Source organism: Nerophis ophidion, linkage group LG17, assembly GCF_033978795.1.
Source record: "Nerophis ophidion isolate RoL-2023_Sa linkage group LG17, RoL_Noph_v1.0, whole genome shotgun sequence".
Taxonomy (NCBI): domain Eukaryota; kingdom Metazoa; phylum Chordata; class Actinopteri; order Syngnathiformes; family Syngnathidae; genus Nerophis; species Nerophis ophidion.
The window spans coordinates 5,470,852-5,498,369 of record NC_084627.1 but is presented as its reverse complement, the minus strand read 5'-3'; the positions used below and the strand labels follow the sequence as shown (position 1 = coordinate 5,498,369).

The 27,518-nt window shown below is 38.9% G+C and overlaps 2 protein-coding genes across 3 annotated transcripts in view; one reads left to right on the top strand and one right to left on the bottom strand.

Moving 5' to 3' along the window:
• Nucleotides 1-11,446, bottom strand: part of LOC133535839 (protein phosphatase PTC7 homolog) — a 34,587-nt gene extending 23,141 nt beyond the window's left edge. Inside the window, exon 1 of one of the 2 annotated variants that reach the window (XM_061875813.1) lies at nucleotides 10,951-11,446. In XM_061875813.1, coding sequence (XP_061731797.1) covers nucleotides 10,951-11,152 — 202 coding nt within the window. In that variant the 5' untranslated portion in view covers nucleotides 11,153-11,446. The remainder of the gene's footprint in view (nucleotides 1-10,950) is intronic. The other variant, XM_061875812.1, reaches the window with a different exon arrangement.
• Nucleotides 11,447-17,328: 5,882 nt separating this feature from the next.
• Nucleotides 17,329-22,553, top strand: prnpb (prion protein b). The gene is made up of 2 exons (XM_061875825.1): nucleotides 17,329-17,672; nucleotides 20,032-22,553. Exon 2 carries the CDS (start codon nucleotides 20,036-20,038, stop codon nucleotides 21,455-21,457), a length of 1,422 nt encoding a protein of 473 aa, XP_061731809.1. The 5' UTR covers nucleotides 17,329-17,672; nucleotides 20,032-20,035; the 3' UTR covers nucleotides 21,458-22,553.
• The last annotated feature ends 4,965 nt before the right edge of the window (nucleotides 22,554-27,518 follow it).

The window sequence follows — 27,518 nt, the reverse complement described above, 5'->3', positions numbered from 1 at the left end:
CACTTTTATTTTATTTTTACTCCCCTTCTATTCTTTGATGTGCAAAAGAATAAAAGACACTACAAAGACTAAAGAGTGGTATATTAAAACAGGAACAATATATATAACTTTGCATTTGTTGGTGTTTAGGCTTCATACTAAAGAAAACATTGCTAATATATCAATCCATCAAAGTGTATTTATATAGCCCTTAATCACAAGTGTCTCAAAGGGCTGCACATGATATCAGATCCAACATCAGGGCAAGAAAAAACTCAACCCACTGGGATACAATGAGAAACCTTGGAGGGGACCCAATGGGACCCTCCCCTGGGCGAGCGGTGCACTGGACTTCGAGTGGATCTAGTTAATAGTGTTAGAGTCACATGTCACGCACATTTACGGTCCTCTCCAAGGTTTCTCATAGTCATTCCCATCGACGTCCCACTGGGTTCTGAGTTTTTCCTTGCCTTTATGTGGGCGCTGAACCGCGGATAGATAGATAGATAGATAGTACTTTATTGATTCCTTCAGGAGAGTTCCTTCAGGAAAATTAAAATTCCAGCAGCAGTGTACAGAGTTGAGATCAATTAAAAAAAAAAAAAGTAAATAATGGAAACAAAAGGAAACAAAATAGAGAAATATTACAAAAAGAATAAAAACAATGGGAATAACAATATAACAGTAAAATAAGAATATGATGATAAGATGTCGTTGTGGCTTGTGCAGCCCTTTGAGACACTTGTGATTTACGGTTGTATAAACAAACATCTGCGATAAGGTGGCGATTTGTCCAGGGTGTACCCTGCCTTCCCCCCGATTTTAGCTGAGATAGGCACCGGCGCCCCCCGCAAACCCAAAGGGAATAAGCGGTGGAAGATGGATGGATAAATAAACACTGCTTGATTGATTGTTAGGATTACCCCTCGGGGACGGCGTGTCACAGTTGGGAGAGTGGCCGTGCCAGCAACCTGAGGGTTCCTGGTTCAATCCCCAGCTGCTACCATCCTCGTCAAAACACTTCCCCCATTCCTCCTGATGGGTCGTGGTTACGTTAGGGCCTTGCATGGCGGTGTGAATGGACGAATGTGGAAATAGTGTCAAAGCGCTCTGAGTACCTTGAAGGTAGAAAAGCGCTATATAAGTGTGACTCATTCACCATTAAATAAGCTCTGCCCCAAGTGAAGAAGTTCAAGTATCTCGGAGTCTTGTTTACAAGTGAGGGAAGAGCTGATCGTGAGGTCGACAAGCGGATCGGTGCGGCGTCTTCAGTAATGCGGACGCTGTATCGATCCGTTGTGGTGAAGAAGGAGCTGAGCCGGAAGGCAAAGCTCTCAATTTACCGGTCAATCTACATTCCCATCCTCACTTATGGTCATGAGCTTTGGGTTATGACCGAAAGGATAAGATCACGGGTACAAGCGGCCGAAATGAGTTTCCTCCGCCGTGTGGCGGGGCTCTCCCTTAGAGATAGGGTGAGAAGCTCTGTCATCCGGGAGGAACTCAAAGTAAAGCCGCTGCTTCTCCACATGGAGAGGAGCCAGATGAGGTGGTTCGGGCATCTGGTCAGGATGCCACCCGAACGCCTCCCTAGACCCAGACTTCCCTCTCCCGGCTGGGGAGAGGGAAGTCTGGGCTTCTCTGCTTGGGCTGCTACCCCCGCGACCCGATCTCGAATAAGCGGAAGAAATTGGATGGAAGCTCTGCTTCTTCCTACTCCTTTTCAAACATGTCGGATAGAGAAACTGGAAACTGTGATGTATCATGTAGTCTGCATGTACAAACCCAGTTTCCATATGAGTTGGGAAATTGTGTTAGATGTAAATATAAACAGAATACAATGATTTGCAAATCCTTTTCAACCCATATTCAGTTGAATATGCTACAAAGACAACATATTTGATGTTCAAACTTATAAACTTTGTTGTTGTTTTGCAAATAATAAATAACTTTGAATTTCATGGCTGCAACACGTGCCAAAGTAGTTGGGAAAGGGCATGTTCACCACTGTGTTACATCACCTTTTCTTTTAACAACACTCAAACGTTTGGGAACTGAGGAAACTAATTGTTGATGCTTTGAAAGTGGAATTCTTTCCCATTCTGGTTTTATGTAGGACTTCAGTCGTTCAATCTGGGGTCTCCGCTGTCCAATTTTAAACTTCATAATGCGCCACACATTTTCGATGGGAGACAGGTCTGGACTGCCGGTGTGCCAGGAAAGTACCTGCACTCTTTTACTACGAAACCACGCTGTTGTAACGCGTGGCTTGGCATTGTCTTGCTGAAATAAGCAGGGGCGTCCATGATAACGTTGCTTGGATGACAACATATGTTGTTCCAAAACCTGTATGGACCATTCAGCATTAATGGTGCCTTCACAGATGTGTAAGTTACCCATGCCTTGGGCACTAATGCACCCCCATACCATCACAACTTTGCGCCTATAACAATCCGGATGGTTATTTTCCTCTTTGTTCCGGAGGACACCAAGTCCAGTTTCCAAAAATAATTTGAAATGTGGACTCATCAGACCACAGAACACTTTTCCACTTTGCATCAGTCCATCTTAGATGATCTCGGGCCCAGTGAAGCCAGCGACGTTTCTGGGTGTTGTTGATAAATGGGTTTTACTTTGCATAGCATAGTTTTAACTTGCACTTACAGATGTATCAACCAACTCTAGTTACTGACAGTGGTTTTATGAAGTGTTCCTGAGCCCATGTGGTGATATCCTTCACACACTGATGTCGTTTTTTTTTTATGCAGTACCGCCTGAGGGATCAAAGGTCCGTAATATCATCGCTTACATGCAGTGATTTCTCCAGATTTTCAGAACCTTTTGATGATTTGACGGACCGTAGATGGTAAAATAGCTAAATTCCTTGCAATAGCTCGTTTTAATGTTCTAAAACTGTTCGACAATTTGCTTACAAAGTGGTGACTCTCGCCCCATCCTTGTTTGTGAATTACTTAGCATTTCATGGAAGCTGCTTTTATACCCAATCATGGCACCCACCTGTTCCCGGTTAGCCTGCACACCTGTGGGATGTTCCAAATAAGTGTTTGATGAGCATTTCTCAACTTTATCTGTATTTATTTTCATCTTTCCCAACTTATTTGTCACGTGTTGCTGGCATCAAATTGTTAAGTTAATGATTATTTGCAACAAAAAAAAAATGTTTATGACTTTGAACATCAAATATGTTGTCTTTGTAGCATATTCAACTGAATATGGGTTGAAAAGGATTTGCAAATCATTGTATTCTGTTTATATTTACATCTAACACAATTTCCCAACTCATATGGAAACGGGGTTTGTATATGCAATAAACTCAACTCAACAGTTAAATGAGGGTAAATCCAACTGACGCTTATTCGGTCTGATTTCCATTCAGAACTACCGTATCTCCTTTATTACTACCAGGTCGAACTCGCTCCCCAAATTTATTAGCGCATGCTTACTTTTACCGCCGGTCCAAAGCCGTGACGTCATGAGCGACGCTTCCCCTGTCGTCGTTCTCAAAATGGAGGTGAAGTTTGGTTTTTTTTGCTTTTACTATGTGTAAACCAGGGCTCTTGTTCCACAGCCATACAGATCACACTGATGATTATGATAGATGATTATGATAGAAAACAACATGTCTTCAACACTCTTACTAATATGCGCCACACTCTGTGAACCCACACCAAACACATTTCTGGAGAACATTGGCTCTGTAACACATTATAAACGCAAAATAATAAATACCCAGAATTCCAATGCATCCATGAATCTTGGCTATATTATACACCCTGCTAGCACCACCACCGTGCGCCGGTTGAGGTGGGCGGGGTTGGGGGCGTGTGTATAATAGCCAAGAGTCATGGACGCATTGGAATTCTGGGTAATTCTTATGCTGCGTTTATAATGTGTTACAGAGCCAATGTTCTCCAGAAATGTGTTTGGTGTGGGTTCACAGAGTGTGGCGCATATTAGTAAGAGTGTTAAAGTTGTTTATATCACGACCATCAGTGTGAAAGGTATGCATTGCAATCTCACGCAGATAGCGTGGTGTAAAGGTGGGCGCGATGACATGTTGTAGAGCAGTGGTCCCCAACCACCGGGCCGCGGAAGAATTATTTATTTTATATTTATTTTATTTATATTCCACTCAATTTTTTACTGCATGCCATTAGTATAAGCCAGGGGTGTCAAACTCAAATACAGAGTGGGCCAAAATTTCAAACTGAACGAAGCTGCGGGCCGAGGTTGAACAAATTAATCCTTTAATAGGGACCCAAATATAATATATAATATAACTTTATGGTGATATGCATAATCGAGTTTTAAATAATAATAATTAAAAAACATCAAAGGCATATCAAATAAAATAAAAATACAAATTGAATGCCTCTTTTCGCCGGCGGGTTTGAGTTGGGGCGGGGTTTGGTGGTAGCGGGGGTGTATATTGTAGCGTCCTGGAAGAGTTAGTGATGCAAGGGCTTCTGGGTATTTATTCTCTGTTGTCCTCTGTGTTTTTTATACAATTTGATTTCTATTTTACTGTTGTTGTCTGTCTATCTGTGTTGGCCCTGCGATGAGGTGGCGACTTGTCCAGGGTGTACCCCGCCTTCCGCCTGATTGTAGCTGAGATAGGCGCCAGCGCCCCCCGCGACCCCGAAAGGGAATAGGCGGTAGAAAATGGATGGATGGATGGATGTTTTAATTGATTTTACCCTTTAAAATAGTTTTTAATCATATTTGTTTTATATTGTTTTTATTGGTTTTCTATTTATTTATTTTTTGTTTTTATTCAGTCATTGGTGGAGCATAATATATATGTACATATATATATACACTTTTTTTATTTTATTTATTTATTTATTTTTTTTACAATTGTTTTTAACATGGCTGTGCAGCACTTTGGAAACGTTATTGTTGTTTAAATGTGCTATATAAATAAAGTGGATTGGATTGGATTTGTTCGGTTGTGTTTATGTTGTGTTACGGTGCGGATGTTCTCCCGAAATGTGTGTTGTCATTCTTGTTTGCTGTGGGTTCACAGTGTGGCGCATATTTGTAACAGTGTTAAAGTTGTTTATACGGCCACCCTCAGTGTGACCTGTATGGCTGTTGACCAAGTATGCCTTGCATACACTCGTGTGTGTGCATGAGCCGCATATATTATGTGAGTGGGCCGGCACGCTGTTTTTATGGAAGAAAAGCGGACGTGGCGACATGTAGAGAACGCCAAAAGTAGTGCTTTTACGGCCCGCCCCCAATATTATTGTCCGGGTGGAAATCGGGAGGGGCACTGAACTTCGGGAGTCTCCCGGGAAAATCGGGAGGGTTGATGAGTATGAGTATTAGTGGTGAATGTGGTGTTACAGCGGCGGGCCAGCTCTCATGTTAATTTGATATTGCCTCAAGGGCCCGCGGGCCAGAGTTTGACACCCATGGTATAAGCGCAGGAGTAAGAAGAGGTTTTTAAATTATTAGCGCCTGCTTACTTTTACCGCATGCCTTGAATAAGCGCAAGGGTAAGAAGAGGTTTAAATTTATTAGCGCCTGCTTACTTTTACCGCATGCCTTGAATAAGCGCAGGAGTGAGAAGAGGTTTAAATTTATTAGCGCCTGCTTACTTTTACCGCATGCCTTGAATAAGCGCAGGAGTGAGAAGAGGTTTGAAATTATTAGCGCCTGCTTACTTTTACCGCATGCCTTGAATAAGCGCAGGAGTGAGAAGAGGGTTAAAATTATTAGCGCCTGCTTACTTTTACCGCATGCCTTGAATAAGCGCAGGAGTGAGAAGAGGTTTTAAAATTATTAGCGCCCGCTTACTTTTACCGCATGCCTTGAATAAGCGCAGGAGTGAGAAGAGGTTTGAAATTATTAGTGCCTGCTTACTTTTACCGCATGCCTTGAATAAGCGCAGGAGTGAGAAGAGGTTTTAGATTATTAGCGCCTGCTTACTTTTACCGCATGCCTTGAATAAGCGCAGGAGTGAGAAGAGGTTTAAAATTATTAGCGCCTGCTTACTTTTACCGCATGCCTTGAATAAGCGCAGGAGTGAGAAGAGGTTTAAAATTATTAGCACCTGCTTACTTTTACCGCATGCCTTGAATAAGCGCAGGGGTGAGAAGAGGTTTGAAATTATTAGCGCCTGCTTACTTTTACCGCATGCCTTGAATAAGCGCAGGAGTGAGAAGAGGTTTGAAATTATTAGCGCCTGCTTACTTTTACCGCATGCCTTGAATAAGCGCAGGAGTGAGAAGAGGTTTGAAATTATTAGCGCCCGCTTACTTTTACCGCATGCCTTGAATAAGCGCAGGAGTGCGAAGGGGTTTAAAATTATTAGCGCCTGCTTACTTTTACTGCATGCCTTGAATAAGCGCAGGAGTGAGAAGAGGTTTTAAATTATTAGCGCCTGCTTACTTTTACCGCATGCCTTGAATAAGCGCAGGGGTGAGAATAGGTTTGAAATTATTAGCGCCTGCTTACTTTTACCGCATGCCTTGAATAAGCGCAGGAGTGAGAAGAGGTTTAAAATTATTAGCGCCTGCTTACTTTTACCGCATGCCTTGAATAAGCGCAGGAGTGAGAAGAGGTTTAAAATTATTAGCGCCTGCTTACTTTTACCGCATGCCTTGAATAAGCGCAGGAGTGAGAAGAGGTTTAAAATTATTAGCGCCTGCATACTTTTACCGCATGCCTTGAATAAGCGCAGGAGTGAGAAGAGGTTTAAAATTATTAGCACCTGCTTAATTTTACCACATGCCTTGAATAAGCGCAGGAGTGAGAAGAGGTTTAAAATTATTGGCACCTGCTTACTTTTACCGCATGCCTTGAATAAGCGCAGGAGTGCGAAGAGGTTTAAAATTATTAGCGCCTGCTTACTTTTACCGCATGCCTTGAATAAGCGCAGGAGTGAGAAGAGGTTTGAAATTATTAGCGCCTGCTTACTTTTACCGCATGCCTTGAATAAGCGCAGGAGTGAGAAGAGGTTTAAAATTATTAGCGCCTGCTTACTTTTACCGCATGCCTTGAATAAGCGCAGGAGTGAGAAGAGGTTTAAAATTATTAGCGCCTGCTTACTTTTACCGCATGCCTTGAATAAGCGCAGGAGTGAGAAGAGGTTTAAAATTATTAGCGCCTGCTTACTTTTACCGCATGCCTTGAATAAGCGCAGGAGTGAGAAGAGGTTTAAAATTATTAGCGCCTGCTTACTTTTACCGCATGCCTTGAATAAGCGCAGGAGTGAGAAGAGGTTTAAAATTATTAGCGCCTGTATACTTTTACCGCATGCCTTGAATAAGCGCAGGAGTGAGAAGAGGTTTAAAATTATTAGCACCTGCTTAATTTTACCACATGCCTTGAATAAGCGCAGGAGTGAGAAGAGGTTTAAAATTATTGGCACCTGCTTACTTTTACCGCATGCCTTGAATAAGCGCAGGAGTGCGAAGAGGTTTAAAATTATTAGCGCCTGCTTGCTTTTACCGCATGCCTTGAATAAGCGCAGGAGTGAGAAGAGGGTTTAAAATTATTAGCGCCTGCTTACTTTTACCGCATGCCTTGAATAAGCGCAGGAGTGAGAAGAGGTTTAAAATTATTAGCACCTGCTTACTTTTACCGCATGCCTTGAATAAGCGCAGGGGTGAGAAGAGGTTTGAAATTATTAGCGCCTGCTTACTTTTACCGCATGCCTTGAATAAGCGCAGGAGTGAGAAGAGGTTTAAAATTATTAGCGCCTGCTTACTTTTACCGCATGCCTTGAATAAGCGCAGGAGTGAGAAGAGGTTTAGAATTATTAGCGCCTGCTTACTTTTACCGCATGCCTTGAATAAGCGCAGGAGTGAGAAGAGGTTTAGAATTATTAGCGCCTGCTTACTTTTACCGCATGCCTTGAATAAGCGCAGGAGTGAGAAGAGGTTTAAAATTATTAGCGCCTGCTTACTTTTACCGCATGCCTTGAATAAGCGCAGGAGTGAGAAGAGGTTTAGAATTATTAGCGCCTGCTTACTTTTACCGCATGCCTTGAATAAGCGCAGGAGTGAGAAGAGGTTTAAAATTATTAGCGCCTGCATACTTTTACCGCATGCCTTGAATAAGCGCAGGAGTGAGAAGAGGTTTAAAATTATTAGCACCTGCTTAATTTTACCACATGCCTTGAATAAGCGCAGGAGTGAGTAGAGGTTTAAAATTATTGGCACCTGCTTACTTTTACCGCATGCCTTGAATAAGCGCAGGAGTGCGAAGAGGTTTAAAATTATTAGCGCCTGCTTGCTTTTACCGCATGCCTTGAATAAGCGCAGGAGTGAGAAGAGGTTTGAAATTATTAGCGCCCGCTTACTTTTACCGCATGCCTTGAATAAGCGCAGGAGTGAGAAGAGGTTTGAAATTATTAGCGCCCGCTTACTTTTACCGCATGCCTTGAATAAGCGCAGTAGTGAGAAGAGGTTTGAAATTATTATCGCCTGCTTACTTTTACCGCATGCCTTGAATAAGCGCAGGAGTGAGAAGAGGTTTAAAATTATTAGCGCCTGCTTACTCTTACCGCATGCCTTGAATAAGCGCAGGGGTGAGAAGAGGTTTAAAATTATTAGCGCCTGCTTACTTTTACCGCATGCCTTGAATAAGCGCAGGAGTGAGAAGAGGTTTTAAATTATTAGCGCCTGCTTACTTTTACCGCATGCCTTGAATAAGCGCAGGGGTGAGAATAGGTTTGAAATTATTAGCGCCTGCTTACTTTTACCGCATGCCTTGAATAAGCGCAGGAGTGAGAAGAGGTTTAAAATTATTAGCGCCCGCTTACTTTTACCGCATGCCTCGAATAAGCGCAGGAGTGAGAAGAGGTTTAAAATTATTAGCGCCTGCTTACTTTTACCGCATGCCTTGAATAAGCGCAGGAGTGAGAAGAGGTTTAAAATTATTAGCGCCTGCTTACTCTTACCGCATGCCTTGAATAAGCGCAGGGGTGAGAAGAGGTTTAAAATTATTAGCGCCTGCTTACTTTTACCGCATGCCTTGAATAAGCGCAGGAGTGAGAAGAGGTTTTAAATTATTAGCGCCTGCTTACTTTTACCGCATGCCTTGAATAAGCGCAGGGGTGAGAATAGGTTTGAAATTATTAGCGCCTGCTTACTTTTACCGCATGCCTTGAATAAGCGCAGGAGTGAGAAGAGGTTTAAAATTATTAGCGCCCGCTTACTTTTACCGCATGCCTCGAATAAGCGCAGGAGTGAGAAGAGGTTTAAAATTATTAGCGCCTGCTTACTTTTACCGCATGCCTTGAATAAGCGCAGGGGTGAGAAGATGTTTGAAATTATTAGCGCCTGCTTACTTTTACCGCATGCCTTGAATAAGCGCAGGAGTGAGAAGGGGTTTAAAATTATTAGCGCCTGCTTACTTTTACCGCATGCCTTGAATAAGCGCAGGGGTGAGAAGAGGTTTAAAATTATTGGCGCCTGCTTATTTTTACCGCATGCCTTGAATAAGCGCAGGAGTGAGACGAGGTTTGAAATTATTAGCGCCTGCTTGCTTTTACCGCATGCCTTGAATAAGCGCAGGAGTGAGAAGAGGTTTTTAAATTATTAGCGCCTGCTTACTTTTACCGCATGCGTTGAATAAGCGCAGGAGTGAGAAGAGGTTTAAAATTATTAGCTCCTGCTTACTTTTACCGCATGCCTTGAATAAGCGCAGGAGTGAGAAGAGGTTTAAAATTATTAGCGCCTGCTTACTTTTACCACATGCCTTGAATAAGCGCAGGAGTGAAAAGAGGTTTTTAAATTATTAGCGCCTGCTTACTTTTACCGCATGCCTTGAATAAGCGCAGGAGTGAGAAGAGGGTTTAAAATTATTAGCGCCTGCTTACTTTTACCGCATGCCTTGAATAAGCGCAGGGGTAAGAAGGGGTTTTTGAATTATTAGCGCCTGCTTACTTTTACCGCATGCCTCGAATAAGCGCAGGGGTGAGAGGAGGTTTTTGAATGATTAGCGCCTGCTTACTTTTACCGCATGCCTTGAATAAGCGCAGGAGTGAGAAGAGGGTTTAAAATTATTAGCGCCTGCTTATTTTTACCGCATGCCTTGAATAAGCGCAGGAGTGAGAAGAGGTTTAAAATTATTAGCTCCTGCTTACTTTTACCGCATGCCTTGAATAAGCGCAGGAGTGAAAAGAGGTTTGAAATTATTAGCGCCTGCTTACTTTTACCGCATGCCTTGAATAAGCGCAGGGGTGAGAAGAGGTTTAGAATTATTAGCGCCTGCTTACTTTTACCGCATGCCTTGAATAAGCGCAGGAGTGATAAGAGGTTTAAAATTATTAGCGCCTGCTTACTTTTACCGCATGCCTTGAATAAGCGCAGGAGTGAGAACAGGTTTGAAATTATTAGCGCCTGCTTACTTTTACCGCATGCCTTGAATAGGCGCAGGAGTGAGAAGAGGGTTTTTAATTAATTAGCGCCCGGGCGGCTATTCAAGGAAAAACGGTATTTATTTTCATTCCCACAGCTTGTGGACAAAGCGACGTGATCGGAGCTCAGCTGAGCCGGCTAAATGTTAGCAAAATGGCTGCCTCCATGCTCAACCATTCTGACCTTTGTAAGACATCCTTAGTCAAATATGATACATTCGGTGTTTATTTTTTCGAGGTTAGTCATCTAAAATGTCGCCAATCAACATCTGCCAATTAAAGGCCTTTAAAACAGGGGTTGTAGGCAATGTAGGTGAAAGGTCATTGGGGTGTACATGCTTACAGGAGCTAACATAAAATGCCGGAATATATGTCTTGTTTTGGAATGGATTTATGTTGAAATAAGGTGTTTAAAATATATTAAAATATGCTGTTTAAAATGTTGCTGGGTTAGATGAAAAGGATGCTGGAATGTTTACATTCATGGGGTGGATGGGGGTCATCCCACGTGGAGGGAAGCCCCCCCCGAAGGTCACCCGGTCCTCTCCAAGGTCACCCGGTCAGCGGGGAAAACTCACCCAGGACATCCGCACTCTTGTTCCGGGCAATGAAGCAGGCGTCGTCCCCGTAGCACATGCCTTTCTTCAGGATCCCCTTACGGAAGTCTTTGCCGAAGCCACAACTGGCGGTGACCAGGCTGTAGTCCCGGCCGTCCGTCTGCGAGAGACCCCCGAGCACGGCCCGGGCGACCAGTCTGCCGTAAGACAGTACGGACAACATCCCGCCAAGAGGAGCAGTCCGCCCGGGCTCCCGGTTGAGTGTCAGCCCCGGCTCTCTTGTCTCTTCACACGGTCCTTAATCGGCTTCGTACGAGGGTCTTTTTAAGCACCCATTGGCGACAGGCAGTCCCGGGAAATCCTCAAAGCTGGCATTAAACAGCACGGTGCTGCTGCTGCTGCTGCTGGGTCTTTGTGGCAGCGTGTCCTGTGTGCAAGGCACCTCCACTGGGCACTCTCGGATCCGACATCTTGCCGCTGTTGTGTACCGGGGTACATCCGGGCACTTTGGCAGTTTACCATAGTGACATCAAAGCCAGGCTACGACAACCAATAAGAGAGCTGCAAAAATAAAATGTCCCATAGAACTGCGCATGCGTCATACGTTCGCTTGTTTTACCACCCTGGTATACTTGTTTTTATTATATTTATTTATTTTTTTTATAAACCTTTATTCATACATTTCAACATTTACAAACAGTTGAGAAATAATAACCAAAGTAAGTACAAAAACAGTAGGCCACATCGACGTCTTATAAGTAGACGCAGCATCGAGCGCTACTTCCTGCTGGCGCTGACGAGACGCGGGCCCGCCATCTTGGAGTGGTGATCCGCTCCAATCGGTTCAATTTATTTGTCAGGAGCAATGAACTGTCAGCGCATTTAATTCATTTTACCTCACTCAATACCGCTAATTTTCAAGCGCATTTATTTGTCATACGTGCAGCTATGATAAAGGATACATGTTTTGGCGTGTTGTATTATTCATAGTTTTCTACCATGAATTGATTAACGTGGCCCCCGACTTAAACAAGTTGAAAAGCTTATTCAGGTGTTACCATTTAGTGGTCAACTGTACGGAATATGTACTGTACTGTGCAATCTACTAATAAAAGTATCAATCAATCAATCAATCAATTCTTAACAGTGATAAAATATTCTTCAATCAATCAATCAATCAATCAATGTTTACTTATATAGCCCTAAATCACTAGTGTCTCAAAGGGCTGCACAAACCACTACGACATCCTCGGTAGGCCCACATAAGGGCAAGGAAAACTCACACCCAGTGGGACGTCGGTGACAATGATGACTATGAGAACCTTGGAGAGGAGGAAAGCAATGGATGTCGAGCGGGTCTAACATGATACTGTGAAAGTTCAATCCATAATGGATCCAACACAGTCGCAAGAGTCCAGTCCAAAGCGGATCCAACACAGCAGCGAGAGTCCCGTTCACAGCGGAGCCAGCAGGAAAACATCCCAAGCGGAGGCGGATCAGCAGCGCAGAGATGTCCCCAGCCGATACACAGGCGAGCAGTACATGGCCACCGGATCGGACCGGACCCCCTCCACAAGGGAGAGTGGGACATAGGAGAAAAAGAAAAGAAACGGCAGATCAACTGGTCTAAAAAGGGAGTCTATTTAAAGGCTAGAGTATACAAATGAGTTTTAAGGTGAGACTTAAATGCTTCTACTGAGGTGGCATCTCGAACTTTTACCCGGAGGGCATTCCAGAGTACTGGAGCCCGAAATGAAAACGCTCTATAGCCCGCAGACTTTTTTTGGGCTTTGGGAATCACTAATAAGCCGGAGTCCTTTGAACGCAGATTTCTTGCCGGGACATATGGTACAATACAATCGGCAAGATAGGATGGAGCTAGACCGTGTAGTATTTTATACGTCAGTAGTAAAACCTTAAAGTCACATCTTAAGTGCACAGGAAGCCAGTGCAGGTGAGCCAGTACAGGCGTAATGTGATCAAACTTTCTTGTTCTTGTCAAAAGTCTAGCAGCCGCATTTTGTACCAACTGTAATCTTTTAATGCTAGACATGGGGAGACCCGAAAATAATACGTTACAGTAATCGAGGCGAGACGTAACAAACGCGTGGATAATGATCTCGGCGTCTTTAGTGGACAGAATGGAGCGAATTTTTGCGATATTACGGAGATGAAAGAAGGCCGTTTTAGTAACGCTTTTAATGTGTGCCTCAAAGGAGAGAGTTGGGTCGAAGATAATACCCAGATTCTTTACCGTGTCGCCTTGTTTAATTGTTTGGTTGTCAAATGTTAGAGTTGTATTATTAAATAGAGGTCGGTGTCTAGCAGGACCGATAATCAGCATTTCCGTTTTTTTGGGCGTTGAGTTGCAAAAAGTTAGCGGACATCCATTGTTTAATTTCATTAAGACACGCCTCCAGCTGACTACAATCCGGCGTGTTGGTCAGCTTTAGGGGCATGTAGAGTTGGGTGTCATCAGCATAGCAGTGAAAGCTAATACCGTATTTGCGTATGATGTCACCTAGCGGCAGCATGTAGATGCTGAAGAGTGCAGGGCCAAGGACCGAACCCTGGGGAACTCCACACGTTACCTTAACGTAGTCCGAGGTCACATTGTTATGGGAGACGCACTGCATCCAGTGGTCCCCAACCATTTTGTATCCGAGGACCGGTCAATGCTTAATAATTTGTCCCGCGGCCCGGGTGGGGGTGTGGGGGGATCCTTTTTTTTTTTTGGCATGAAAAAGGGAGGTTTTTGTGGTTGGTGCACTAATTGTAAGTGTATATTGTGTTTTTTATGTTGATTTAATAAAAAAATAAAAAAATAAAAACATTTTTATTTATTTCTTTATTTTAAATAAAAATAATAAAAAATTATTCTGCGACCCGGTACCAATCGGGCCACGGCCCGGTGGTTGGGGACCACTGCTATAAGTGACCAGACCATGCAGTCCGAGATCAAAAGTGGGAATATAATCCAAGAGAAGGGTGGGGGGGGGGGGGAAACGGTCAGTTATTTTAGATGGAAAAAACCATATTATTAGGTTATATATATACATGCGTATATCCTAAACAAACAATTTATGAATACATTAGATATCTATATATCTTAGGGACATATAGGCCGTATCTCTGTTGCTGCAGCAGCAAAGAGTTTATTCTGTCTTGACACTTAAATGATCATGTTTACACTGATTGTTTTATATTTATTTTTTATGCATGTCGCTTTGGATAAAAGCATCTGTCAAATACTTAAACACAAACATATATAAACACCTGAATGTCAGCTAAAACCACCAATCGGTTTCACTGAATTCAGAATAAAACCAAATGATGTCTTACCCAACAATGTTAGTATTTAAATATTGTTACTTAAAGACTTATTCCTGGTTACAATTATACTGTTAAGAACGTATTGTCCTATACTTTGCCTACCATGAGAATGCATCATGATCAGTGGCGGCTGGGGAATATTTTTTAGGTGTCACAAACATTTATTTGAACTTTATGTCGTTCAAGTATGACATTTTTAAATGTAATTCATTTCATGGACAAGCAATTCTACTACGGTCATACTCGTGTTTGCTCTCCTTCTCAACTATGTGGTAATATTATTTTCACAAAATACAACCAATAGTAAGTTAATGATAAATGGGTTGTACGTGTAGAGCGCTTTTCTACCCCTTTTTAAGGAGCCCAAAGCGCTTTGACAGTATTTCCACATTCACCCATTCACACACACACATTCACACAGTAACAGAATGTTAAATCATACTTGTGAAAAGTAATCCTCCGATTCCTATTTCGAACACTCTTCTCATTTAAGCAGCCCGGCATCTTTGTTTTCTACCAGGGACGGCGTGGCGCAGTGGGAGAGTGGCCGTGTGCAACCCGAGGGTCCCTGGTTCAAACCCCACCTAGTACCAACCTCGTCATGTCCGTTGTGTCCTGAGCAAGACACTTCACCCTTGCTCCTGATGGGTGCTGGTTGGCGCCTTGCATGGCAGCTCCCTCCATCAGTGTGTGAATGTGTGTGTGAATGGGTAAATGTGGAAGTAGTGTCAAAGCGCTTTGAGTACCTTGAAGGTAGAAAAGCGCTATACAAGTACAACCCATTTATTTACCTGTCAACTTTTAGTTTAGACCAGTGGTTCTCAACCTTTTTTCAGTGATGTACCCCCTGTTAACATTTTTTTAATTCAAGTACCCCCTAATCAGTGCAAAGCATTTTTGGTTGAAAAAAAGAGATAAAGAAGTAAAATACAGCACTATGTCATCAGTTTATGATTTTTCAATTGTATAACAGTGCAAAATATTGCTCATTTGTAGTGGTCTTTCTTGAACTATTTGGAAAAAAAGATATAAAAATAACTTGTTGAAAAATAAACAAGTGATTCAATTATAAATAAAGATTTCTACACAAGAAGTAATCATCAACTTAAAGTGCCCTCTTTGGGGATTGTAACAGAGATCCATCTGGATTCATGAACTTAATTCTAAACATTTCTTCACAAAAAAAGAATTCTTTAACATCAATATTTATGGAACATGTCCAGAAAAAATCTAGCTGCCAACAATGAATATTGCATTGTTGCATTTCTTTTCACTATTTATGAACTTACATTCATATTTTCTTGAAGTATTATTCATTAAATATATTTATGAAGGATTTTTGAATTGTTGCTATTTTTAGAATATTTAAAAAAAAATCTCACGTACCCCTTGGCATACCTTCAAGTACCCCCAGGGTTACGCGTACCATACTTTCCAACTCCCGAAATTCAGCGCCTCTCCCGAAAACATCCCGGGACAATTTTTCTCCCGAAAATCTCCCGAAATTCAGACGGAGCCGGAGGCCCCGCCCACTCCAGCTCCATGAGAACCTGACTCAATGTTGAGACCCTCTTAAACAGGACAATACTGCCATCTACTGTACATAGAATAGTATGTCTGTTCTGAAGCCCACAGTAAAGAGACGTAACTTCATCACGTCGCCCGGTTATTGACACCAACCCAATATATTACACCTTCGACGAGCAAAATGAAGAAATACGCTTGCAAGTTCCACAACGATTGGAAACAAGAATTTCAGTTTATCCAGGAGAGTTCGAAGGGGAAGGGGTATGTTGTCTGTAAATTTTGTAGAACAGACTTCTCCATTGAACAGGGTGAACGGATATACTCAAACATAAACAGTCAGCGAAGCACAACGCGTCCGCAAGGCAGCATCGTTCACAACCCAGTATTATGGCCCGTCTTGCAAAAGGATGTTCCCGTATTCGGAGATCGCTCGCCAATACGCAAATGGCAGAACAATGGTTATTCAAATAGTGAAAGGTAAGTGTTGTTGTTGTTTTTTTAGTAACAAGCAAGCACAGTAGTTAGTAGAACAACTGTGTTTTTATTACTGTGCATTTGATAGGTGCCTCTGAAATTCAACTGTTTCTTCACTTAAAGACAAGTATTTCATACATATATATATATATATATATATATATATATATATATATATATATATATGAAATATATAGGAAATACTCAAGTTGGTGAATTATACGCCACCCCTCTTAACCACGCCCCCAACCATGCCTCCGTCCCACCCCCCACCTCCCGAAATCAGAGTTCTCAAGGTTGGCAAGCATGACGCGTACCCCCATTTGAAAACCACTGGTTTACAACGACTTGTCCAGGGTGTACCCCGCCTTCCGACCGATTGTAGCTGAGATAGGCGCCAGCGACCCCAAAAGGGAATAAGCGGTAGAAAATGGATGGATGGATGGTTTAGGCCAGTGGTCCCCAACCACCGGTTTATTCATTTTTATTAAAAAATAAATAAATAAATATTTTTTATTTATTTTTTTAAATGTTTTTATTAAATCAACATAAAAAACACAATATACACTTACTTAGTCCACCAACCACAAAAACCTCCATTTTTCATGACAAAAACGTCCCTTTTTCATGACAAAGCAGGAAAAAAAAAAAAAAAAAAAGATTCCCCCCCGGGCCGCGGGACAAACTATTAAGCGTTGACCGGTCCGCGGATACAAAAAGGTTGGGGACCACAGGTTTAAGCTACTCGCCGGCTCCTCATCACCACTTCAAGATGGCGGCCGAATTTCTCGCGTCACAGCAGCCAATGCTGTGTCTACTTATAAGATGTCAATGCTTGGCCCAACGTATCACTGCACATTTACTTATCGTAATGTTTGTTTTGATGAAATAATATTTATGAAACTATTTAACGTAAAAAAATGAAAATAATTTGTACACAAAGCAAATTTCTTTGCAAAAGTCACCATTTTATTCACCGCCCTCCGGTGATGTTATGGCACAAAACGAGCATACTCAACCAACCTTGAGCGCTGTTCCGCCCAAGTACGCATGCGTCACATGTGCGCTTGTTTTTCGACATCGGGCGTGACAGCTCCATTTTTACCCAAACCTAATAACTGCCTTTACTTAAGACGGGTTTGCAAGATTACTTGTATTATTAAACCAATACAATATAAGCGTTACACCCCAAAAAAGTACATAAAGCTAAGTTCTACGTGAAGGTCACTGTTTCCTCACCGCCATTCTGGTCTCCGTTGCGTGCAAAACAAACGCACCCTTAATCGGAGACCAAGCCCTCCTCAGCGAGCGAAGAAGGAGGAATAAAAAGACGACAACAACACGTTCTCTTCAAAATTAACATCAAACAATCGAATTTAGCCTTCTTCTCGTCGAGAGACACTCTCCAGGTATGTGGGCTAACACAAATAAAGTCAGGTTCCATTTGGATTATGTCGTTTTATTCTAACGGTTTAATGCGCTTTAGTGCATTGCTGGTTACAACAACAATGTGGGTTCATGTTTTTTTTTTTAAATACAATTTTTACTTATCTTATTTGTATTTGTACGCTTGTATTTATTTTTTTGTGGTTGTAGTATGTTTTTATTCTGTGATGGGTCCGAAATAAATGACTATAATATAATAACGGAGCGGATGTTTAAATATAATTATTTTTTAATGGTCAACGATTTGGCAACCTATGAAATAACATTAGAGGAGAATGATGTCATACTGTTACTGTAAGCCCTTTCTGCGCCTGAACCGCTGCCTACAAAAGGGTGAAACTGCGTCAAAAATGTGCATGGCTACAATGTTGTCTGTGCTTTTACAAACCCCGTTTCCATATGAGTTGGGAAATTGTGTTAGATGTAAACATAAACAGAATACAATGATTTGCAAATCATTTCCAACCCATATTCAGTTGAATATGCTACAAAGACAACATATTTGATGTTCAAACTGATAAACTTTTGTTTTTTTGCAAATAATCATTAACTTTAGAATTTGATGCCAGCAACACGTGACAAAGAAGTTGGGAAAGGTGGCAATAAATACTGATAATGTTGAGGAATGCTCATCAAACACTTATTTGGAACATCCCACAGGTGTGCAGGCTAATTGGGAACAGGTGGGTGCCATGATTGGGTATAAAAACAGCTTCCCAAAAAAATGCTCAGTCTTTCACAAGAAAGGATGGGGCGAGGTACACCCCTTTGTCCACAACTGCGTGAGCAAACAGTCAAACAGTTTAAGAACAACGTTTCTCAAAGTGCAATTGCAAGAAATTTAGGGATTTCAACATCTACGGTCCATAATATCATCAAAAGGTTCAGAGAATCTGGAGAAATCACTCCACGTAAGCCAACATTGAATGACCGTGACCTTCGATCCCTTAGACAGCACTGTGTCAAAAACCGACATCAATTTCTAAAGGATATCACCACATGGGCTCAGGAACACTTCAGAAAACCACTGTCACTAAATACAGTTTGTCGCTACATCTGTAAGTGCAAGTTAAAGCTCTACTATGCAAAGCGAAAGCCATTTATCAACAACATCCAGAAACGCCGCCGGCTTCTCTGGGCCCGAGATCATCTAAGATGGACTGATGCAAAGTGGAAAAGTGTTCTGTGGTCTGACGAGTCCACATTTCGATTTGTTTTTGGAAATATTCGACATTGTGTCATCCGAACCAAACGGGGAAGCGAACCCTCCAGACTGTTATCGACGCAAAGTTGAAAAGCCAGCATCTGTGATGGTATGGGGGTGCATTAGTGCCCAAGGCATGGGTAACTTACACATCTGTGAAGGCACCATTAATGCTGAAAGGTACATACAGGTTTTGGAACAACATATGCTGCCATTTAAGCGCCGTCTTTTTCATGGACGCCCCTGCTTATTTCAGCAAGACAATGCCAAGCCACATTCAGCATGTGTTACAACAGCGTGACTTTGTATAAAAAAGAGTGCGGGTACTTTCCTGGCCCGCCTGCAGTCCAGATCTGTCTCCCATGGAAAATGTGTGACGCATTATGAAGCGTAAAATACGACTGTTGAACGACTGAAGCTTTACATAAAACAAGAATGGGAAAGAATTCCCCTTTCAAAGCTTCAACAATTAGTTTCCTCAGTTCCCAAACGTTTATTGAGTGTTGGTAAAAGAAAAGGTGATGTAACACAGTGGTGAACATGCCCTTTCCCAACTACTTTGGCACGTGTTGCAGCCATGAAATTCTAAGTTAATTATTATTTGCAAAAAAATAAATAAAGTTTATGAGTTTGAACAGATTGTTTGTTTGTTTGAAATTTCCCATCTCATATGGAAACGGGGTTTGTATTTGTCGGACAACTTGAAATTTCTCACACAGCTCTACAAAAATACATACCGTAACTACCATGATTCGATTAACGTGGACCCCGACTTAAACATGTTGAAAAACTTATTGGGGTGTTGCCATTTAGTGGTCAGTTTTACGGAATATGTACTGTACTGTGCAATCTACTAATAAAAATTTCAATCAATCAATCAAAAAACTTCTATGGGTTTGGCCGAATCATCATAAAATTTGGTACACACCTTCAGGGGACTGACAAGCACACGCCTGTAAAATTTGAGCAAAATTGGTTGAAAAACATAGCCGCCAGCAAGCATAGCGACATGGTACCAAGTATGAGTATCCAAACTATTACCCTGTTACTGGAAGTTACCAAAACAGGGGCGGGGTTTGGCATCAAACTCCACGTCTGATCATTTGTCTTCTTTTCAGGGCCATGATGAAGAGGTGGCGGCAGGTGGCTTTTGCGTCGTTCCTTCTCGTTTGTCTCCTCAGCACTCAGTCCACATGGGCCAAGAGAGGGGGCAGCAGCAGCAGCAGATCGTCATCCTCCGGCAGTCGGGGCGGGTCGCAGTCCAAGCCGTCCAGCACTAATCAAGGAAGCTCTTCCAACCGGAACACCAATCCGTACCCGTCCGGTGGAAGCTACCCGGGGGCGGGCACCAGAAACACGGGAGGAGGGTCTCCCAGACAGAACCCAGCCAGTAACCCGGGCGCCGGTAGTTATCCCAACCAATCTCCCGGGCGGACCAATCCTGGGGGTTACCCGAACCAGAACCCCGCGGGGGGTTATCCGAACCGCAACCCTGCGGGGGGTTATCCAAACCAGAACCCTGCGGGGGGTTATCCGAACCAGAACCCTGCGGGGGGTTACCCGAACCGCAACCCTGCGGGGGGTTATCCGAACCAGAACCCTGCGGGGGGATATCCAGCTGCCGGGGGATACCCCAACCAGTACCCTGGAAGAGGTAACCAGTATCCCCAAGGTGGAGGCTACCCGGGAGGAGGCAGCTACCCAGGAAGAGGGGGTACCAACCAAGGCTATCCGGCTGCTGGAGGTTATCCCAACCAGTACCCTGGAAGGTATAATCCGAATCCAGCTGGTGGTGGTTACCCGGCCGGAGGGGGATACCCGAACAGGGGCGGCTACCCAGCTGCCGGGGGATACCCGGCTGCGGGTGGGCAAGGTTGGGGCTACCCTCAAGGAAACCCCAATAATAAGATCCTGAGTCCTCACATCGGCGGGGGTGCGTACGGCTACGGCGGTCGCGGCATGGGAGGGTCCCCGTTCTCCCATTCCGTCCAGCAGATGGGCTACAAACCCAAATCCAGCGGCTTCGCCAAGAAAGCCATCATGGCCGCCGGCGTCGGCGCCGTCGCCGGTATGGCCGTCGGTTACGGACTCGGCCGCTTCCCTCGACCGCACTTCAACTTCCGCAACCCGGAAGAGGAGTCGTACTACAACAACTACATGTACCGCCGCTACGGCTCCCGCTCCACCGACGAGAAGGACTTCGGCCGCGACTACGAGTACAAGCTGCCCCCGCGGGCGGAGACCTACGAGGCCTTCATGGGGAAATGCATGAACAGGACGGACCTCCTGAAGGACCAGGGCAAAGGCGAGCCGTCGGCGGACGACGACACGGTGAGCATCGAGGAGATCGGCTACCCGTCCCTGGTGGAGCAGATGAAGGCGCGGCGCTGCGTGGAGGAGTACATGGTCTACTCCGAGCGCTTCCTGCAGGAGCGCAAAGCCGAGCGCCAAGCCCGGGGTCGCTGCAGTCCTCTCAGCTTCGGGGTGGCCCAGCTCTTCCCGTCCCTGCTGATGCTCCTCTCCAGCCTGCTGCTGCTCCAGTAAGGACTTTCCAAGTCCTCCGTTTCAAGTCCGGCTGCACGTGTACATGACGGTCTTGCTGAATGTGGCTCATATTTTAGTCCCTGATCCATACTAACGTGCTTACACACGCTTTTATACACGCAGGTCCCAAACTAAACCTTTTTGATTTGCACTTCCAATTGTTGAGCACTGAATACGTCAAAATATGTTAATATATTTGTATCGTTATGACCTCCGCGCCCCAAGTCTGCGACAGCTGTGTCAAATCACGATATTGTAATCGGAGCTCGTACAGCTTTTGCATGGCATTACATCGCAATTGTGGATGAACGTTACAAGAAAAGAAAAAATAGGTTACGTTTATTGTAAGAATAAAAAAGAATAAAGTTGTAATTTTACCCCCAGCAAAGTCAGATTTTTATGTGAAAAAAAATAAAGTGGAGGGGAAAAAAAAGGAAAATGTCATCATTTCACCAGAATAAAATTGTAACAATAGTATTTTATAACAAAAAAATTGTTCTAGGAACAAAATTGTAATAGTAAAATACTATTACAATTTTATTCTGGTGAAATTATGACGTTTTCCACTTTCTTTTTTTCCATAAGGGTACAATTACAACTTTTTTCATATTATTTATGTCATAATTTCAATAGATTAAAATTGTAATAATAGTATTTTATTATTAAAATGTGGTTCCTCAAATTTATTTTATAATAATATACTATTGTTACAGTTTTATTCTGGTGAAATGACGTTTTCCACTTTTTTCCCCCATAAAAATCTGACTTTTTTTAAGGGTACAATTACAACTTTTTTCATGTCATTTATGTCATTATTTCAATATATTAAAATTGTAATAATAGTATTTCCTTATTAAAATGTGGTACCTCAATTTTTTTTTTAAATAAAATACTATTGTTACAGTTTTATTCTTGTGAAATTATGACGTTTTCCACATTCTTTTTTTTCCATAAAAATCTGACTTTTTTAAGGGTACAATTACAAATGTTTTCACATCATTTATGTCATAATTTCAATATATTAAAATTGAAATAATAGTATTTTATTGTTAAAATGTGGTTCTCCAAATTTTTTTTATAATAACATACTATTGTTACAGTTTTATTCTGGTGAAATTATGACGTTTTCCACTTTTTTTCCCCATAAAAATCTGACTTTTTTAAGGGTACAATTACAGCTTTTTTCATGTCATTTATGTCATTATTTCAATATATTAAAATTGTAATAATAGTATTTTATTATTAAAATGTGGTTCCTCAAATTTATTTTATAATAATATACTATTGTTACAGTTTTATTCTTGTGAAATTATGACGTTTTCCACATTCTTTTTTTCCATAAAAATCTGACTTTTTTAAGGGTACAATTACAAATGTTTTCACATCATTTATGTCATAATTTCAATAGATTAAAATTGAAATAATAGTATTCTATTGTTAAAATGTGGTTCCCCAAATTTTTTTTATAATAATATACTATTGTTACAATTTTATTCTGGTGAAATGACGTTTTCCACTTTTTTTCCCCATAAAAATCTGACTTTTTGGGGGTTAAAATTACAACTTTAGCCATATCATTTATGTCATAATTTCAATAGAATAAAAATTATAATAATAGCATTTTATTATTAAAATTTTGTTCTTAGAAAATGTTAATGAAAAACTCATTACAATTTTATTGTGGTGAAATTATGTTTTCCACTTTCTTTTTTTCCATAAAAATCTGACTTTTTTAAGGGTACAATTGCCATTTTTATCATATCGTTTATGTCATAATTTCAATAGATTAAAATTGTAATAATAGTATTTTATTATTAAAATTTGGTTCCTCAAATTTTTTTTATAATAATATACTATTGTTACAGTTTTATTCTGGTGAAATTATGACGTTTTCCACTTTCTTTTTTTCCATAAAAATCGGACTTTTTTAAGGGTACAATTACAATTTTTTTCACGTCATTTATGTCATAATTTCAATATATTAAAATTGAAATAATAGTATTTTATTATTAAAATGTGGTTCCTCAATTTTTTTTTAAATAAAATACTATTGTTACAGTTTTATTCTGGTGAAATTATGACGTTTTCCACTTTCTTTTTTTCCATAAGGGTACAATTACAACTTTTTTCATATTATTTATGTCATAATTTCAATAGATTAATATTGTAATAATAGTATTTTATTATTAAAATGTGGTTCCTCAATTTTTTTTAATAATAAAATACTATTGTTACAGTTTTATTCTGGTGAAATTATGACGTTTTCCACTTTCTTTTTTTCCATAAGGGTACAATTACAACTTTTTTCATATCATCTATGTCATAATTTCAATAGATTAAAATTGTAATAATAGTATTTTATTATTAAAATGTGGTTCCTCAATTTTTTTTATAATAAAATACTATTGTTACAGTTTTATTCTGGTGAAATTATGACGTTTTTCACTTTCTTTTTTTCCATAAGGGTACAATTACAACTTTTTTCATATTATTTATGTCATCATTTCAATAGATTAAAATTGTAATAATAGTATTTTATTATTAAAATGTGGTTCCTCAATTTTTTTTATAATAAAATACTATTGTTACAGTTTTATTCTGGTGAAATGATGACGTTTTCAACTTTCTTTTTTTCCAAAAGGGTACAATTACAACTTTTTTCATATTATTTATGTCATAATTTCAATAGATTAAAATTGTAATAATAGTATTTTATTATTAAAATGTGGTTCCTCAATTTTTTTAATAATAAAATACTATTGTTACAGTTTTATTCTGGTGAAATTATGACGTTTTCCACTTTCTTTTTTTCCATAAGGGTACAATTACAACTTTTTTCATATTATTTATGTCATAATTTCAATAGAATGAAATTGTAATAATAGTATTTTATAATAATAAAAAATCTAGGAACAAAATTGTAATAGTAAAATACTATTATTACAATTTTATTTTGGTGAAATTATGACGTTTTCCACTATCTTTTTTTCCATAAGGGTACAATTACAACTTTTTTCATATCATTTATGTCATAATTTCAATAGATTAAAATTGTAATAATAGTATTTTATTATTAAAATGTGGTTCCTCAATTTTTTTTATAATAAAATACTATTGTTACAGTTTTATTCTGGTGAAATTATGACGTTTTCCACTTTCTTTTTTTCCATAAGGGTACAATTACAACTTTTTTCATATTATTTATGTCATAATTTCAATAGATTAAAATTGTAATAATAGTATTTTCTTATTAAAATGTGGTTCCTCAATTTTTTTTATAATAAAATACTATTGTTACAGTTTTATTCTGGTGAAATTATGACGTTTTCCACTTTCTTTTTTTCCATAAGGGTACAATTACAACTTTTTTCATATTATTTATGTCATAATTTCAATAGATTAAAATTGTAATAATAGTATTTTATTATTAAAATGTGGTTCCTCAATTTTTTTAATAATAAAATACTTTTGTTACAGTTTTATTCTGGTGAAATTATGACGTTTTCCACTTTCTTTTTTTCCATAAGGGTACAATTACAACTTTTTTCATATCATCTATGTCATAATTTCAATAGATTGAAAATTGTAATAATAGTATTTTATTATTAAAATGTGGTTCCTAAATTTTTTTCATAATAAAATACTATTGTTACAGTTTTATTCTGGTGAAATTATGACGTTTTCCACTTTCTTTTTTTCCATAAGGGTACAATTACAACTTTTTTCATATTATTTATGTCATAATTTCAATAGATTAAAATTGTAATAATAGTATTTTATTATTAAAATGTGGTTCCTCAATTTTTTTTATGATAAAATACTATTGTTACAGTTTTATTCTGGTGAAATTATGACGTTTTCCACTTTCTTTTTTTCCATAAGGGTACAATTACAACTTTTTTCATATTATTTATGTCATAATTTCAATAGATTAAAATTGTAATTATAGTATTTTCTTATTAAAATGTGGTTCCTAAATTTTTTTTATAATAAAATACTATTGTTACAGTTTTATTCTGGTGAAATGACGTTTTCCACTTTTTTCCCCATAAAAATTTGACTTTTTGGGGGTTAAAATTACAACTTTAGCCGTATCATTTATGTCATAATTTCAATAGAATAAAAATTATAATAATAGCATTTTATTATTAAAATTTTGTTCTCTGAAAATGTTAAAAATATAGTATTATCATTACAATTTTATTCTGGTAAAATTATGAAGTTTTCCACTTTTTTCCCCATAAAAATCAGACTTTTTGGGGGTTAAAATTACAACTTTAGCCATATTATTTATGTCATAATTTCAATAGATTAAAATTGTAATAATAGTATTTTATTATTAAAATGTGGTTCCTCAATTTTTTTTATAATAAAATACTATTGTTACAGTTTTATTCTGGTGAAATTATGACGTTTTCCACTTTCTTTTTTTCCATAAGGGTACAATTACAACTTTTTTCATATCATCTATGTCATAATTTCAATAGATTGAAATTGTAATAATAGTATTTTATTATTAAAATGTGGTTCCTCAATTTTTTTTATAATAAAATACTATTGTTACAGTTTTATTCTGGTGAAATTATGACGTTTTCCACTTTCTTTTTTTCCATAAGGGTACAATTACAACTTTTTTCATATCATCTATGTCATAATTTCAATAGATTAAAATTGTAATAATAGTATTTTATTATTAAAATGTGGTTCCTCAAAATTTTTATAATAAAATACTATTGTTACAGTTTTATTCTGGGGAAATTATGACGCTTTCCACTTTCTTTTTTTCCATAAGGGTACAATTACAACTTTTTTCATATTATTTATGTATTAATTTCAATAGATTAAAATTGTAATAATAGTATTTTCTTATTAAAATGTGGTTCCTCAATTTTTTTATAATAAAATACTATTGTTACAGTTTTATTCTGGTGAAATTATGACGTTTTCCACTTTTTTTCCCCATAAAAATCTGACTTTTTGGGGGTTAAAATTACAACTTTAGCCATATCATTTATGTCATAATTTCAATAGAATAAAAATTGTAATAATAGGATTTTATTAATAAAATTTTGTTCTCAGAAAATGTTAAAAATATAGTATTATCATTACAATTTTATTCTGGTAAAATTATGAAGTTTTCCACTTTTTTCCCCATAAAAATCAGACTTTTTGGGGGTTAAAATTACAACCTTAGCCATATTATTTATGTCATAATTTCAATAGATTAAAATTGTAATAATAGTATTTTATTATTAAAATGTGGTTCCTCAATTTTTTTTATAATAAAAAACTATTGTTACAGTTTTATTCTGGTGAAATTATGACGTTTTCCACTTTCTTTTTTTCCATAAGGGTACAATTACAACTTTTTTCATATTATTTATGTCATAATTTCAATAGATTAAAATTGTAATAATAGTATTTTATTATTAAAATTTGGTTCCTCAAATTTTTTTTATAATAAAATACTATTGTTACAGTTTTATTCTAGTGAAATTATGACGTTTTCCACTTTCTTTTTTTCCACAAGGGTACAATTACAACTTTTTTCATATTATTTATGTCATAATTTCAATAGATTAAAATTGTAATAATAGTATTTTATTATTAAAATGTGGTTCCTCAATTTTTTTAATAATAAAATACTAGTGTTACAGTTTTATTCTGGTGAAATTATGACGTTTTCCACTTTCTTTTTTTCCATAAGGGTACAATTACAACTTTTTTCATGTCATTTATGTCATAATTTCAATAGATTAAAATTGTAATAATAGTATTTTCTTATTAAAATGTGGTTCCTCAATTTTTTTAATAATAAAATACTATTGTTACAGTTTTATTCTGGTGAAATTATGACGTTTTCCACTTTTTTTCCCCATAGAAATCTGACTTTTTGGGGGTTAAAATTACAACTTTAGCCGTATCATTTATGTCATAATTTCAATAGAATAAAAATTGTAATAATAGTATTTTATTATTAACATTTTGTTTTTAGAAAATGTTAATGAAAAACTATCATTACAATTCTATTCTGGTGAAATTATGATGTTTTCCACTTTCT